The 16,262-nt window shown below is 44.3% G+C and overlaps 1 protein-coding gene across 5 annotated transcripts in view; it reads right to left on the bottom strand.

Moving 5' to 3' along the window:
• Positions 1 to 16,262, bottom strand: part of ARHGAP19 (Rho GTPase activating protein 19) — a 72,539-nt gene that overhangs the window by 47,995 nt on the left and 8,282 nt on the right. The window contains exon 2 of one of the 5 annotated variants that reach the window (XM_008270293.5): positions 4,265 to 4,460. The exons of 3 other annotated variants lie outside the window; for them this stretch is intronic. In XM_008270293.5, the coding sequence (XP_008268515.3) occupies positions 4,265 to 4,293 (29 nt within the window). In that variant the 5' untranslated portion in view covers positions 4,294 to 4,460. Of the gene's footprint in view, positions 1 to 4,264; positions 4,461 to 16,262 lie in introns of those variants that run through there. One more of the 5 variants, XM_089314628.1, reaches the window with a different exon arrangement.

Here is a 16,262-nt window from a genome sequence, read left to right as displayed (position 1 = left end):
TAGCAAGGACCCAAGCACCTGGGCCGTTTTCTGCTGCTTTCCCAGGCATATTAGCAGGGAGCTGGATCAAAGTGGAACATCTGGGACGTGAACCAGCACCCAAATGGGATGCTGACGTCACAGGTCACAGCCTTTATTAATTACCTTTATAGTCCTGAGTTATTTAATTATTTTGATACTTACTATTTTGGGGACTTTTTCTCCATTACTTACTCTTATGTCTGACATTTTAGGTGCTTAAAAGCATTTTATAATAGGAGCAGATAGGAAAAAATTTAAGACCACTTCAGTCTTACGGTCTGCTTTTGAAAATATGAGATACCTGAAACCAGCAACTGGGGCTGGCCTTGTGGCATAGTGAGTAAAGCTGCTGCCTGGCATCCCATATGGGCACCGTTAGAGTTCTAGCTGCTTCACTTCCAGCCAGCTCCCTGTGAATGGCCTGGGAAAAGCAGTGGATGATGGCCCAAGTGCTTGGGCTCCTACCCCATGTGGAGAGCCTGGCTTCATCCAGGCCCAGGCCAGCTGTTGTGGCCATCTGGGGAGTGAACCAGAGGGTGGAAGATCTTTCTCTCTCTCTCTTTCTCTCTCTCTCTGCTTTTCTCTTTTAAAAATAAATAAATAAATCTTAGAAAGAATTATTTAAAACCACCTCTACTGTGCAGTGCAACAAGGAAACAGTAAAGTACTGGCTAGTGGAAGAGGAACACTGATGAAGGGACTCACTTCACTTCAGGAGTTGCTGACTTTCAGGTGCTGCACGAGGTGACCTTGAAGGCTCTCAGTAATGCTGACTGTGACTCTGGAGTTGGTTTTGGCAGTAGGTTGTAACCTTCCAAGGTTTTGAGCAATTTGAATGCAGTGAAGAAAGTACTTATAAAGAAACATACAGGGGCCGGCACTGTGTCATAGTAAAGCTGCTGCCTGCGATACCAGCATCTCATTTGGGCACTGGATCGAGTCCCAGCTATGCCACTTCTGATCCAGTTCCCTGTAAATGTGCCTGGGAAAGCAGAGGAGTATGGCCCAAGTGCTTGGGCCTGTGCACCTATGTAGGAGATCTGGAAGAAGCTTTAGGCTCCTGGCTTTGGCCTGGCCAGCCCAGCCATTGCGGCCATTTGGGGAGTGAACCAAAAAATGGAAGACAGGTTGATCTCTCTCTCTCTTTCTCTCATTCTGCCTTTCAAATACATACATAAATAAAATTTTTAAAACTCTCATAATTACTGATGGATCAACTAACCTGTCCTATTGTGGCTCTTAAAGAATCTCTCTGTATTAAGTCTTCCTGATTGAATTTAGATGCTGTTTGGGCAATTATTTGGTTTGGTAAAATGAGATTGGTGCTGTCTCAGTGTATGAGTAATGCCCAGCAGGTAAGCTAAGGACCGAAGGAGTTTGTGGTTACTAAAATTTTTCATTAACTTTAGAGCTACGATGACTAAGATCTCTATTTTACATAAAACATAACAATTTTATGACAACACTGCCAATATGGAAACTGTTCATCTCTTAGCTTTTTGATATAAAAATTCAAATATTAACAACAATAGAGGAAACAATTCTTCCCTATATTCATTTCACGATGACTAATTCATGGTGCGTCGAGTTTCATGTTTCTCCCACGCGCTCTTCCAATCCACCCCTGGATGTTTCAGAGCAATTCTCAGGTATCATTATTTCATTCATAAACATTTCAATATTGTCTCCAAAATACAAAGTTTTTAGTGTATATATTTTTTTTTTGACAGGCAGAGTTAGACAGTGAGAGAGAAAGACAGAAAGAAAGGTCTTCCTTTTCCATTGGTTCACCCCCCAAATGGCCACTACTGCCGGCGCACTGCGGCCGGTGCGCTGCGCCGATCCGAAGCCAGGTGCTTCCTCCTGGTCTCCCATGCAGGTGCAGGGCCCAAGCACTTGGGCCATCCTCCACTGCACTCCTGGGCCACAGCAGAGAGCTGGACTGGAAGAGGAGCAACCAGGACAGAATCCAACGCCCCAACCGGGACTAGAACCTGGGGTGCCGGCGCCACAGGCGGAGCATTAGCCAAGTGAGCCCAGCGCCGGCCTAGTGTATATCTTTTGCTGTTTTAGAGAAATTATCCTACACTTTAGAATTTTGGTCAGTGATAAGACAGTTGGTAGTTATTTTTTACAATGTATTATGTTAGTATCCTATCCTGAAACTTTAAGCATTATTTGGAAATACTTATTGTGTTATTTAAAACATATATAACTGGAGTCAGCGCTGTGACGCAGTAGGTTAATCCTCTGCCTATGGCGCCCACATCCCATATGGGCACCTGTTCAAGTCTCGGCTGCTCCTCTTACAGTGCAACTCTCTGTTATGGCCTGGGAAAGCAGTAGAAGGTGGTCCAACTCTGTACCCACATGGAAGACCTGGAGGAAGCTCCTGGCTCCTGGCTTCGGACCACCTCAGCTCCAGCCATTGTGGCCAACTGGGGAGTGAACCAGCGGATGGAAGACCCTTTTCTCTGTCTCACTGTCTGTAACTCTACCTCTCAAATAAATAAATAAAATCTCTTAAAAAAAAATTTGTCTCCTTAACCTTTTTACATATTAGGATAAGGTATTTTTTCCTTGGTGAACATAAAGATACCAATGATTATGATATAAGCAGATTAAAATCAGAAACAGCTTCATCTTAAGACTACTGACGGCCGGCGCCGCGGCTCACTAGGCTAAACCTCCACCTAGCGGCGCCAGCACACCGGGTTCTAGTCCCGGTCGGGGCGCCGGATTCTGTCCTGGTTGCCCCTCTTCCAGGCCAGCTCTCTGCTGTGGCCAGGGAGTGCAGTGGAGGATGGCCCAAGTGCTTGGGCCCTGCACCCCATGGGAGACCAGGAGAAGCACCTGGCTCCTGCCTTCGGATCAGCGTGGTGCGCTGGCTGCAGCACGCCGGCCACGGTGGCCACTGGAGGGTGAACCAACGGCAAAAAGGAAGACCTTTCTCTTTGCCTCTCTCTCTCACTGTCCACTCTGCCTGTCAAAAACCAAAAAAATAAAATAAAATAAAATAAATAATTTTAAAAAATGCTAACTTATTTTAGTCAAGAAACAAGAGTCAATATTAAACTACTGCTTAAAATCACTGCCAGTGAGAAATCACTACTTTACTGAGAGGGTTAGAAAATCATGAAATGTGCTAGCACCAAAAACAATCATCTAATTTATTGAGTCTAATAATTGTACAGAACTCACATCCTTTTAAATTTTGAGGCCGGCGCCGCAGCTCACTTGGCTAATCCTCCACCTGCAGCGCCAGCACACCGGGTTCTAGTCCCGGTTGGGGCGTCTGATTCTGTCCCGGTTGCTCCTCTTCCAGTCCAGCTCTCTGCTGTGGCCAGGGAGTGCAGTGGAGGATGGCCCAGGTGCTTGGGCCCTGCACCCGCATGGGAGACCAGGAGGAGGCACCTGGCCCCTGGCTTTGGATCGGCATAGCGCGCTGGCCATAGCAGCCATTTGGGGGGTGAACCAATGGAAAAGGACGACCTTTCTCTCTGACTCTCTCTCTAACTCTGCCTGTCAAAAACAAAAACAAACAAACAAAAAATACTTCTATCATGGTTGACCCTTCTAGTATTAAATGTAGTCAAACACACAAGTGAGAATGGAGCTGGAAGCGCAAGGCCCCTAGCAGCTTCCCCACAGAATCCCTCCCATCTGGCCATCTGGCCATCCCTCCAGAAACTGCTCTCTCCTAAAATCTTGTGAATGGAAAGGAATAAAGTTTAAGGCTGTCCCTAGCTAGTTACAAGAAATACAAGAAGAAAGATACTGTGGAAGTCCTCACACACAAGTAACATGAAAACTGTCTGCTACCTCCCCTGCTTCTCTTCCCTCCCTCCCCATGTCCATGATATGCCACCTTCTTTCCCCTCCGCCGGCCCTTCCTCAACTTTTGTGATTGGGGAATCTCTGAAACAGAAATGGCTTAAAGGAAAAAAAAAAAAAAAAAAAAAAAAAAGGAAGGAAAGTGGAAGATAAGAGATGAAAAAGAGCACATCATTTTTCCCCCCAAGTTATCCTGTATCACAAAGTCCACTAACCCCTTTCCAAAGAATACACAATACCCCCATAAGAGTACGAAGCTAAGAGTATCAAGAAACATTTTTAAGAACTAAAGAGATTTCTAGGACTAAAGGAACAAAAATATTTAAGAAAAACAACTCCCTAGTCTATTTCATTTTGAAAACAAATTCTAAGTTTGCTCAAATTCAAGAAAAATAAGTAAGTTTCTTACATAAATGCTGAAAGCTTCTGATGAGGCATTGGGAAACCGAAGAGACAGGAAAAAAGCTTCCTTCTTACTTGTTGTGACAAAGGAACTCTCCTTTCCCTGCCCCGGCACAGCCTACACAAATTCCAGACGAGTTAGAGGACACAGGGCACATTATGGGGCCTGAAAGGCCGTACTTGTGAGGACTCTGAGCGCTCATCTGCAAGCAGGAACAAAACAGAATAAAAAGCTGGACTAGTTAACTGTATCGGCCAACCCATAGAGAAAGCTCAAGAGCAGACTCCCATCACCACTGAAAGTTCCATTGGATAAAAGAATCCCAGAATGAAAGCACCCGGACAGTTAGTTTTACAGTATGAGGAGGAATGATCCCTACCTCACATCATACACAGAAAATAAATTCCAATTAGACAAAATAAAGGTCTAAATATGAAAGCCAAACTTTGAAAACTTTAGAAAAGAGTAGCGCAGAATAATTAATATGGCAGAGGCTTCATAAAACATAAAAAGCACAATCAACAAAGACTAATAAATTTAACTGCTTTAAAATGTAAAACTTATGTGTAACAAATGACATTATAAATGAAGTTTTTAAAAAACGAAGTCACAATGGGTCTGAAGAGGAACTGGATGAAAGAGGAACAGGAGTGGGAGAAAAACATTCACTGTGCTCTTTTGTATTTTCTTTAGCTTTTATTCATGTAAACATAAACTGATAAATTATTTTACGGCTTTAAAAGTAATAATAAAGTCATAGACCAGAAAAAGACATTTGTCGTGAATATAACTAACAAAGGATTAGTATTCAGAATTTATCAGTAAGCCTAAAATTATTAAGAAAAGCCAGAATTGTGACATAGTGGGTAAAGCTACTGTCTACAATGCAGACATCCCATACAGGCACCAGTTTGTGTCCCACCTGCTCCACTTCTGATCCAGCTCCCTGCTAACGGCCTGGGAAAAAAACAGAAGAAGATGGTCCAAGTGTTTGTGGGTCCCTGCCACCCACTTGTAAGATCTGGATGAAGATCTGGAGGAAGCTTCCTGGCTTTCGGCCTGGACAATTGCAGGCTGTTGTGGCCATCTGAGGAGTGAAGCACAGGATGGAATATCTTTCTCTCCGTCTCTCCCTGACTTACTTTCAAATAAATAAATCTTAAAAAGAAAAAGATATTCACCAGAAAATTAGTCTAAGAATATAATCAGTAATTCACAGAACAGACTTAAATAATGAAAAGAATCTCAATTTCACAGGTTATCAGGATAAAGCAAATTTTTTTAATTGTCAACTTCATTTATTGATGTTTATTTGAAAGGCAAAGAGACAGAGACAGAAATCTTCCAACTGTTGGTTTACTCCCCAAATGCCTGCAACAGCCAGGGCTTCACCAGGCTGGAGTCAAGGATGCAGAATTCAATCCAGATCTCCCATATGGGTGGCAAAGACCAGGTACTCGAGGTAACACCTGCTGCCTCCCAGGGTGCACATTAGCTAGAGGCTAGATTAGAAGCACAGTGGCTGGCCCCGAACCAGGCAATCAGATATGTGATGCAAGCATCCCACGCAGCTTCTTAATCGCTGAGCCAAATGCTCACATCTTCTGGTTTTGTTTTTTTTTTTTTCTGTTAACTTTGATAAGTTGTGTGCTTCTATATTTTTTGCTATTTCACAAACATTTTTAAACATTATTAGTACAAACTTGTTTGTAATATCCTCTTATTTTTTTATGTCTCCAGGTTCCAGGGTGATGGCCTCCTCTTCGTTTCTAATGCAGGTAATTTGTTTTCTCTCTTTTTTAAAAGCATGACTATTATTAGGGGGTTAGCAATTTTATTAGCTTTGTCAAGATTCCAACTTTCAGCTTTGTTGACCCTCTTTTATGTGCTTATTGTTTATTTCACTAATTTCTTCTCTTTATTATTTCCTTCCTTCCACTTTTTTAAAGATTTCTTTATTTGAAAGGCAAATTACAAAAAGAGAGAGAGCTCTTCCATTTGCTGGTTCTTTCCCCAAATGGCCACAACAGCTGAGGCCGAAGCCAGGAACCTGGAGCTTCATCTGGGTCTCCCATATGGATGCAGGGGCCAAAGCATTTGGGTCATCTTCCACTGTTTTCCCAGGCAGATTAGCAAGGAACTGAATCAGAAGTGGAGCAGCCAGGACCCAAAAAAGCAGCCATATGAGATGCCAATGTTGCAGACAGTAGCTTAACCCACTCTACCACAGCGCTGGCCCCCCCCTCCACTTTCTTTTACCAAGTTCAGTGCAAATTAGTGGAATATGGATGACCTTCTTAATAAATAGTGCTGGGACACTTAGATATGACAGGAGAAAAAAACAAAAATTGACACATCTCACACCATAAACAAGGATCAATTCCAGGTAAACTGTAGATCTTAAGATGAATATCAAAATAGGAAATCTCTAGAAGATAACATAGAAGAATAGATTCTTGAACTCAGGCTGGGAAAATAATTTTTCTCAAAGATTTATTTATTTATTTGAGAGAGTGAGAGATCGATCGATCTCCCATCCACTGATTCATTAGCTGCAACAGCCAGCATTAAGCCAGGCCAAAGCCAGGAGCCAGGCCAAAGTCAGGCACCAGGAGCTTCTTCTAGGTCTCCCACATGGGTAGAAGGGGTCCAAACACTTGGGCCATCTTCCACTACGTTTCCTAGGCCATCAGCAGGGAGCTAGATCAGAAATAAAGCAGCCGGACTCAAATCAGAACTCATATGGAATGCCAGCAGCTTTACCCACTATGCTGCAATGCTGGCTCGGAAAAATTAATTTTAAATAAGACCCAGATGAAGCTCCAAGCTCCTGGCTTTGGCCTAGCCCAGCCCTGGTTGTTGTGGCCATTTGGGGAGTGAACCAGCAGATGGAAAATCTCTGTCTCTCCCCTCTCTCTCTGTAAGGCAACAAAAAGTGACTCAAGTCCTTGGGCTCCATGTGGGAGACCTGGATAGAGTTACAGGTTCCTGGCTTCCTCCAGACCCAGTCCCAGCCATTACAGCCATTTGGGGGATGAACCAAAGGATAGATGGATTTCTCTCTGTCTCACCCTCTCTGTCACTTTGTCTTTCAAATAAATAAAATCTTAAAAAAAAAAAAAAAAAAGAAATTGTGTTCATCAAGACATCATTAACTACAGATGGAAAAATACATCTATAATATACATAATCCAAAAAGAGCTCATATCCGGAATCATTAAGAATTTCCACAAATAAAGGAGGGGGGATCAACAAAGAAAAATGGGCATGATTGGGAGACATGGAAGAAGCTCCTGGCTCCTGGCTTCAGATCGGCGCAGCTCCAGCTGTTGCGGCCATCTGAGGAGTGAACCAGCGGATAGAAGACCTCTCTCTGTTTCTATCTCTCTCTGTAACTCTAAATGTCAAGTAAATAAAATAAATCTTTAAAAAAAATGAAAAGAGGGCCGGCGCCGCGGCTCACTAGGCTAATCCTCCACCTGCGGCGCCGGCACACCGGGTTCTAGTCCCGGTTGGGGCGCCGGATTCTGTCCCGGTTGCCCCTCTTCCAGGCCAGCTCTCTGCTGTGGCCAGGGAGTGCAGTGGAGGATGGTCCAGGTGCTTGGGCCCTGCACCCCATGGGAGACCAGGAGAAGCACCTGGCTCCTGCCTTCGGATCAGCGTGGTGCGCCGGCTGCAGCGCGCCGGCCACGACGGCCATTGGAGGGTGAACCAATGGAAAAGGAAGACCTTTCTCTCTGTCTCTCTCTCTCATTGTCCACTCTACCTGTCAAAAAAAAAAAAAAAAAAATGGGCATGAAATATCAATAAAATATCATTTTAAAAAGGATAGCTTGGAGCCAGCATTGTGGCTTAATGGGTAAAGCCACGCCTGCAATGCTAGTATCCTATATGAGCGCTGGCTCAAGACCTGGCTGCTCTACTTCCAATCCAGCTCTCTGCTTTGGCCTGGGACAGCAGCAGAAGATGGTCCAACTTCTTGGGCCCCTGCACCCACATGGGAGACCTGGAGGAAGCTCCTGGCTCTTGGCTTCAGATTGGCCCAGCTCCAGCCATTGTTGCCATTTGGGGAGTGAACCACGAGATGGAAGACCTCCTCTGTCTCTCCCTTCTGACTCTGCCTCTTTGTAACCCTGCCTTCCAAATAAATAAGTAAATCTTAAGAAAAAAAAAAAAAAGATAGCTAAATGGCCAATGTACTCAATTAAAAAATGCTCAATATTAGTAGACACCAAGAAAATGCAAATTAAAACAACCATGATACACTATTATTTACCAGAATGGCTAAAAGTAAAGAAATTCTGCCATTTGCAGCAACTTGGATGGAACTTGAGGACATTATGTCAGGCACAGAAAAACAAATACCACATGTTCTCACTCATTGGTGTAAGCTAAAATTTGATCTCATAGAAGTAGAGAAGAAAATAGGGGCTACCAAGCCCAGGAAGGGCCTGGGGGAGGGGAATGAGGAGAGAAGATGGTTAACAGGTACAGGGGTACAGTTAGATTACAGGAGTAACTTACAGTGTTCTATAGCCGTGGTTGACAATAATTAATTGAAGATTTCAAAATAGCTAATAGGATTTTGAATCTTCCTAACGAAGGCATAAGAAACGCTGACGGTGATAGATGTGACAACTACCCTACCCTGACCTGATCATTACACATTGCATACATATATTGAAATCTCACATTGTACCCCATAAATATATATAATTATTATGTCAATTAAAAATAAAAATATACTTAGAAATGTTTACTCCAAAGTTATTTTCTAAGCAGCTGAAATTGAAAGCAAAATGGATTTTTTTTCTTTTTAAAAAAAGATTTATTTATTTGAAAGGCAGTGTGGGGAGCAACTCGGACTAGACTAAGTTACTGGAATTAAGACTTATTCTATGCATCTGCTTTCCCACAATATGGCGCTGGGAGAGGAGTAAACAACTTCTACACAGCTGCCTCTCGCCAATTTGACTGATGAGCTGCAGGAGCTGATCTTGCTCCTGATTGGAGGAGAGCAGCGTGCTCGGTAGCAGAGTTGGGATTGGTGGAAGAGGACTATAAAGGAGGAGAGAGACAACGTGCACCAGGAACATCCGGATAACATCTGAGCAGCCCCCGAGAGAGCCGGCCGGCGGTGTGCTGCTCCTCCGCGGAAGTGGGGAAAGTGGCAGGGGGAGCTGCCCCTCCACGGAGGTGGAGGGGTCGGCAGCCAACCCGGGAAGGACCAGCAGCAAACCCAGGAAGGGCCAAGCAGACAAAAGAACAGCGCAGGGTCTAGTGTTGTTCCTCCGCAAATGGGGGAGCGACAAGGCAGAGTCACAGAGAGAGAGAGAGAGAGAGGAGAGACAGAGAGAAAAATCCTCCATCTGTTGGTTCACTCCCCAAATAACCATAATGGTCAGGGTTAGACAAGGCTGAAGTCAGGAGCCGGGAGCTCACTCGGGTCTCCCAGGTGGACAGCAGAACCTGGGCCATCCTCTGCTGCTTTCCTAGGCACATTGGCAGGGAGCTGAATCAGAAATGGAGCAGCTGGGAAATGAACCGGGACCTATACAGGATACTGGCACTACAGGCAGCAGCCTAACCCACTATGCCACAGGGCCAGTCCCAGAATGGATTTTCAAACCGCAGTATTTACAATGGAATGTTATACAGTGATAAAGTAGAAAGGCTCCAATTATATGTACATCATAACTGAAGTTCACAAATAATGAGCAAAAATAAGACACAAACACTCAGACAACTACATACTAGGTGACAATATCTACATCAAATTTTAAAAATAGATAGGACTAGTGTTTGGAGATATTTGATGAAGTGGTAAAACTATAAGAGAAGTAAAGATGTATTTACCATAAAATTCTGGATGATTTTTACCTTTTGTGGGTAGTGATGAAGAGGAGGCATGAAGGCATCAGAGGTAGTTTTGGTCAAAATCTCACAACTTGATATAATATCACAGAAAATCAAAATATTTTAAAGGATAATTTTCTCATCATAAGAGTTTTTTTGCAGAGATGGCCAGAACCAGGAGATGAGTAGGTGGGCACACAGGGATAGCACAGGCCCAAGACAAGTACCCCCAAAGAACGACAGAGATAAGACCTCTCAAAGAGAATCATTTTTATCATCTACTTAGAGCCACAATTACTACTCATACCACTAGATGAACTCTACATGTAAGGTGATATGCTTGATAAAGACTGAAAACAGAATCCACAGCTGAAAAATCAATTACAGAAAAATGGAATGCAAGTACTTTTGAGGCACGCTGAACCCATGACTCTGCACAATTTAAGGCAGTGAAAAAAGGTCTGCATCCTGCAGATGTAGCTTTTGGCTGACTCCTAACAAAACTGCATATCCACAAAACTAAGTTTCCTCCCTAGAGAATTGCTGAACTTGATTGTTCTCTAAGAACCACAACCTTGGCCACATCTATCAAAACAGGAGCTATATTTAAAGTTGTCTTAGCCTGCCTTGCCACTGTGAGCAAACTACATACTCTCTTACTGCTTCTCCCATACTAGAAGGCTTTGGAAACCTGTCTTTAAATGTATCACTTACTGGAAAGCTGTTAGGTGAGTAATACATATAAGCATCAAACAAAAAACTAGTAAATTCTTCCCTCTTTCTACATACCAAACTGAAATTGGTATCATGCAAGTTGTACATAAAAGAGAAGGCAGAAACAGGCCCCAAGGGCCCAAATTGGCAGGTTTTTTTAATACAGTTCAAAGTTGGTAAGTAATACCACAAGGTTTCAAGGAACAATATCCTTTTTTTTTTTTTTCAGATTTATGTATTTATTTATTTGAAAGGCACAATGACAGAGAGAGGACAGAGATCATGCATTCACTGGTTCACTCCCCAAATGGCTGCCAACAGCTAGGTCTGGGCCAGGCCAAAGCCAAGAGCCAGGAATTCTGTCCTGATCTCCCAGGTGGGTGGCAGGGGCCCAAGTACTTGGGCCATCTGCTACCTCCCAGGCATGTTAGCAAGCAGAAAGCTAGATTTGAAGTGGAGGTGGGACTTCATCCCAGGCAGTCTGATATAAGATGTAGGTGTCCCAAGGTGGGCCTTAACCTGTGCCTTAACCCACTGTGCTACAGTGCTTGCCTCTGATCTGTTCTTATTCTTGTCTTCTACCCAAATGTCATGGGAGACCAAGTTTCCCTTGCAGGTATCCAGGAGTGAGAGGAGCTCAGTGCAGTCGGGAATGAGGCACATCCAGCTGGGGCTGAACAAGGTGGGCACCACTGCTGCGAAGAACCCTAGGGAGCTGGGTGAAGGGAGGTTGCTGATACCTGAGCTCCCAGGACACAGGACTGGGAACAGGCCTTCGGGCCAACTGGGCACCATTTCTAGTACTGGCCACCCAACTAATCAAGGAACTGACGGCTGGGGCTTCTGAGAGTATATAACCTTGTGGCTCTTGAACCACATCTGAAACATCTGCACTTGGTGCTCCTTAAGGTTGGTCTGGCTGCCAGAGCCAGCTGATCCTTGCAATTCATCTTGAAGTGTTCCTTAAGTTGGCAATGCTGTTCCTCATTATAAGTCATCAGGTTCTTGCATTGTTGCTCCTGCTCTGTTCCTGTACATTCAAATCCTTCTCATCTTTAGGATCTAGCTCAAATCTCAACTCTTGTATAAGGGTGAAAGGTTCTCTCCTGTTTCTAATTTCTTTTTTTTTTTTTTTTAATTTATTTAGGGGCCAGTGCTGTCGTATAGCAGGTAAAGCTGTCACCTGTGGTGCCAATATCCCATATAGGCACTGGTTCAAGTCCTGGCTGCTCCACTTCCAATCTAGCTCTCTGCTATGGCCTGGGAAAGCAGTCGAGGATGGTCCAAGTCCTTGGGCTTCTGCACCTGTGCAGGAGACCTAGAAGAGGCTCCAGGCTACTGGCTTCAGATTGGCGCAGCTCCAGTTGTTGCAGCCACTGGAGGAGTGAACCAGTGGATAGAAGACCTCTCTCTCTCTGCCTCTGTAACTGCCTTTCAAATAAATAAATAAATATTTTTTTAAAAAGCTATTTATTTTTAAGGCAGTGTTACAGAGAGAGAGGGAGAGAAAGACAGAGACTGCGATAGACAGATCTTCCATCTGTTGGTTCACTCCCAGATGGCTGCAACAGTCAAGGCTGAACCATGCCAAAGCCAGGAGCCAGGAGCTTCATCGGTATCTCCCACATGGATGGCAGGAGCCCAATCATTTGGGCCACCTTTTGCTGCTTTCCCAAGCCATTAGCAGAGAGCTGGATTGAAAGTGGAGCAGCCGGGATCTGAACTGCCAAACATATGAGATGTCAGTGTGGCAGGTGGTGGCTTAACCTGCTAAGTCACAAACACCAGCCCCTACTTTTAAATTCTTTGAGCCGTTATTGTCTGTACCATACATTTAGCAGTTAATGATCTTGTATCATATTTTGTGTTGTAGTCTTTGGCTACTGTTTAAAATCTTGTAGTGGGGTGGACACTTGGTTATGGCAGTTAAGACACCTCTACACTTATGGTTAGGTTCACAGAATACTGAGTACTTCTGGATAAAAGGATAGAAGCTCTTAAGAATGTTCAATATGTGAACTTGTGCAGATATGATGAGTAAGTCACACGCCAGAGCAGAAGCAGAAGCTGTCTCTTGGATAACATGCATTCCTTTGGAAATGGGAACAAATGGGTATAGAAGTAATCTTTCAGAACCCAATCTTATCATATATAGAAGTGCTCTAGTTTTAATTTCCTGAGACTCACGTTGTTTAAAGCCTGTTAGAAAACAGAGGCTCGGCCAGCGCTGCGGCTCACTAGGCTAATCCTCCGCCTAGCGGCACCGGCACACCGGGTTCTAGTCCCGGTCAGGGCGCCGGATTCTGTCCCGGTTGCCCCTCTTCCAGGCCAGCTCTCTGCTGTGGCCAGGGAGTGCAGTGGAGGATGGCCCAGGTGCTTGGGCCCTGCACCCCATGGAAGACCAGGAAAAGCACCTGGCTCCTGGCTCCTGCCATCGGATCAGCGCGGTGCACCGACCGCAGCGCGCCGGCCGCGGCGGCCATTGGAGGGTGAACCAACGGCAAAGGAAGACCTTTCTCTCTGTCTCTCTCTCTCACTGTCCACTCTGCCTGTCAAAAATAAATAAATAAATAAATAAATAAATAAAAAAGAAAACAGAGGCTCATGAATCTTGGACTTTACTTTTTTGAGGGAAAATAGCTTTTAGATAAACGGTAAGAGGGAGATTATATTGTCAGTGAAGAATCCTCTATGACTTTCTCCAAATAAATAGGGAATTTCAGTGTTACTTTCCTAATACAAGAAACTTCCATCTCATTTTCTATCAGCTTTGGAGAGAAAAATTAAAGGAGGTTCAACAACAGAATCAATGCCAATTTTTAAAAAGATGTATTTATTTGAAAGGAAGTTAAGAGATTGAGGGATGGGGAGAGAGATAGAGAGATATCTTCCATCCACTGGTTTATTCCCCAAATGGCCACAATGGCTAAGGCTGGGCCAGACCAAAGCAAGGAGCCAGAACTCCATCTAATCTCCCATATGGGTGGCAGGGATCCAAGTACTTGGGCTATCCTCTGCTGCCTTCCCGTGTGCATTAGCAGGGAGCTGTATCAGAAATGGAGCAGCGGGGCCGGCGCTGTGGCGTAGCGGATAAAGCTGCCACCTGCAGTGCCAGATCCCACATGGGCGCTGGTTCAAGACCTGGCTGCTCCACTTCCAATCCAGTTCTCTGCTATGGCCCAAGTGCTTGAGCCCTGCACCCACGTGGGAGACCTGAAGGAAGCTCCTGGCTTCAGATCGGCGCAGCTCTGGCCATTGAGGCCATTTGGGGAGTGAACCAGCAGATGGAAGACTCTCTCTTTCTCTCTGTCTCTGCCTCTGCCTCTCTGTAACTCTGACTTTCAAATAAATAAATCTTTACCAAAAAAAAAAAAAAAAAAAAGTAGAGCAGCTAGGATTTGAACCAGCACTCCAATAAGGAGTGCAGGTATAGCAGGCAGCACTTAACCCACTGTACCAATATCAATTCTTGTGACATCCAAAATGATAAAAATTACCAAGTAAGTAAATTAGTCAGCAAACCGCCATTACTGATAACCTGAGAAAGTATAAGAAATCCTCAAAAAAGTCATGGAAAATGCATATGATAAGAAAAATGTTTCTCATATGCATGGCTTTCAAAAATTTTTGCACCAAAATAAAGTTGTCTTTTAATTCCATTTCCCATGAACTTCTGGAGGTGCCACTGTATAATTAGCCTTTCTGACAGAACAATACATTGTCATTCCACAGGGTAAAATCTTAGGTTATGTTTCCAAAAATTTAGGTTAAAAAAGTAAGCAGTTAAGAGTTTTTTCATCTCTGGCCGGCACCGCAGCTCACTAGGCTAATCCTCTGCCTGCGGCGCCCACACACCGGGTTCTAGTCCTGGTCGGGGCGTCAGATTCTGTCCCGGTTGCTCCTCTTCCAGTCCAGCTCTCTGCTGTGGTCCGGGAGTGCAGTGGAGGATGGCCCAAGTGCTTGGGCCCTGCACTTGCATGGGAGACCAGGAGAAGCACCTGACTCCTGGCTTCGGATCACTGCAGTGCGCCGGCCGCAGCGGCCAATGGGGGGTGAACCAACGGAAAAAGGAAGACCTTTCTCTCTCTCTCACTGTCCACTCTGCCTGTTGGAAAAAAAAAAAAAAAGAGTTTTCATCTCTAAATAGTTCACCAATTTAATTTAGGTCAAGTTGCTGTAAGTAGCTTCAAATTAGTTCAGGCAGACCTGAGAGTGGAGATGTTTAGAATTTTTTAATCTAAGAAATTGGACTCTAGGGGCTGGTGTTGCAGTGCAGCAACTACTGCCTGTGATGCCGGATGCCATATGGCCGCCAGTTCAAGTCCTGCTGCTCCACTTCCGATCCAACTCCCTGTTAATTAATGTGCCTCAGAAAGCAGCAGCAGATGAACCAAGTGCTCGGGCCCCTGCTTCCATGTGAGACCAAGAAAAAACTCCTGGCTCCTGGCTTCAGTCTGGCCCAGCCCCAGCTCTTGCAGCCATTTGGGGAGTGAACCACAAGATGAAAGATTTCTCTCCAGGGGGAAAAAAAAAAAACTCTTTCTATCCCTGCCTCTCCCTCTCTGACACCTTTCAAATAAATCTTAAAAAAAAAAGGGGAAAAAAGGAAGCCAGTCCCAAAGTCACATTTTAAAAAAACAAAAAAGACCCTCTTCTCTGGATTTGTTTTCTTTTTTTATCTTTCCAAGGTTTCTTGGTTTTCCTCACAAATGTGAACTTCAGTTCAGTCAAATCTACCAATCAAAAAATACATGCAGCCTTGGTTCTTCAGTTTAGCTCTTTTCTGCTATTTTCATTATTCAAGGGTTCTTTAAAAATAAATAAATAGTAAAACTTCCAAGCTTAATATTGTGCTATGCCAAATAACTGATGCTGCTCATAAATTAAATTCAGGAGGGAAATTACTCATATTTATAACTAAAACCTATCCTTGCTCAAAAGAGTTATGTATAATACCCAGTCCTAGAATAAGACCCTCCCCAAAAAATTACATTAGACCTTGGCAGATATGCAATTAACTTTAAAAAAATTATTTATGTATTTATTTGAAAATCAGAGTTACACAGAGAGAGGAGAGGCAGAAAGAGAGAGAGAGGTCTTCCATTCACTGGTTCACTCCCCAACTGGCCACAAGAACTGGAGCTGTACCAATCCGAAGCCAGGAGCCAAGAGCTTCCTCCAAGTCTTCCCACGCGGATGCAGGGGCCCAACGACTTGGGCCATCTTCTACTGCCTTCCCAGGCCATAGCAGAGAGCTGGATCGGAAGTGGAGCAGCTGGGACTTGAACCGGCGCCCATGTGGGATGCCAGCACAGCAGGCGGCAGCTTTACCTGCTACGGCACAGCACCAGCCCCTGCAGTTAACTCTAAAATTACAAATATCTCAAGATATTACAAACACCAATTTCTAAAACCTCACAGAGGGGCCAGCGCT

The sequence above is a fragment of the Oryctolagus cuniculus genome, chromosome 15 (genome assembly GCF_051225735.1).
Source record: "Oryctolagus cuniculus isolate XC-2025 breed Fujian yellow rabbit chromosome 15, ASM5122573v1, whole genome shotgun sequence".
Lineage (NCBI taxonomy): Eukaryota > Metazoa > Chordata > Mammalia > Lagomorpha > Leporidae > Oryctolagus > Oryctolagus cuniculus.
The sequence above is the reverse complement of the archived record's forward strand: the minus strand, read 5'-3'. Positions and strand labels throughout refer to the sequence as shown.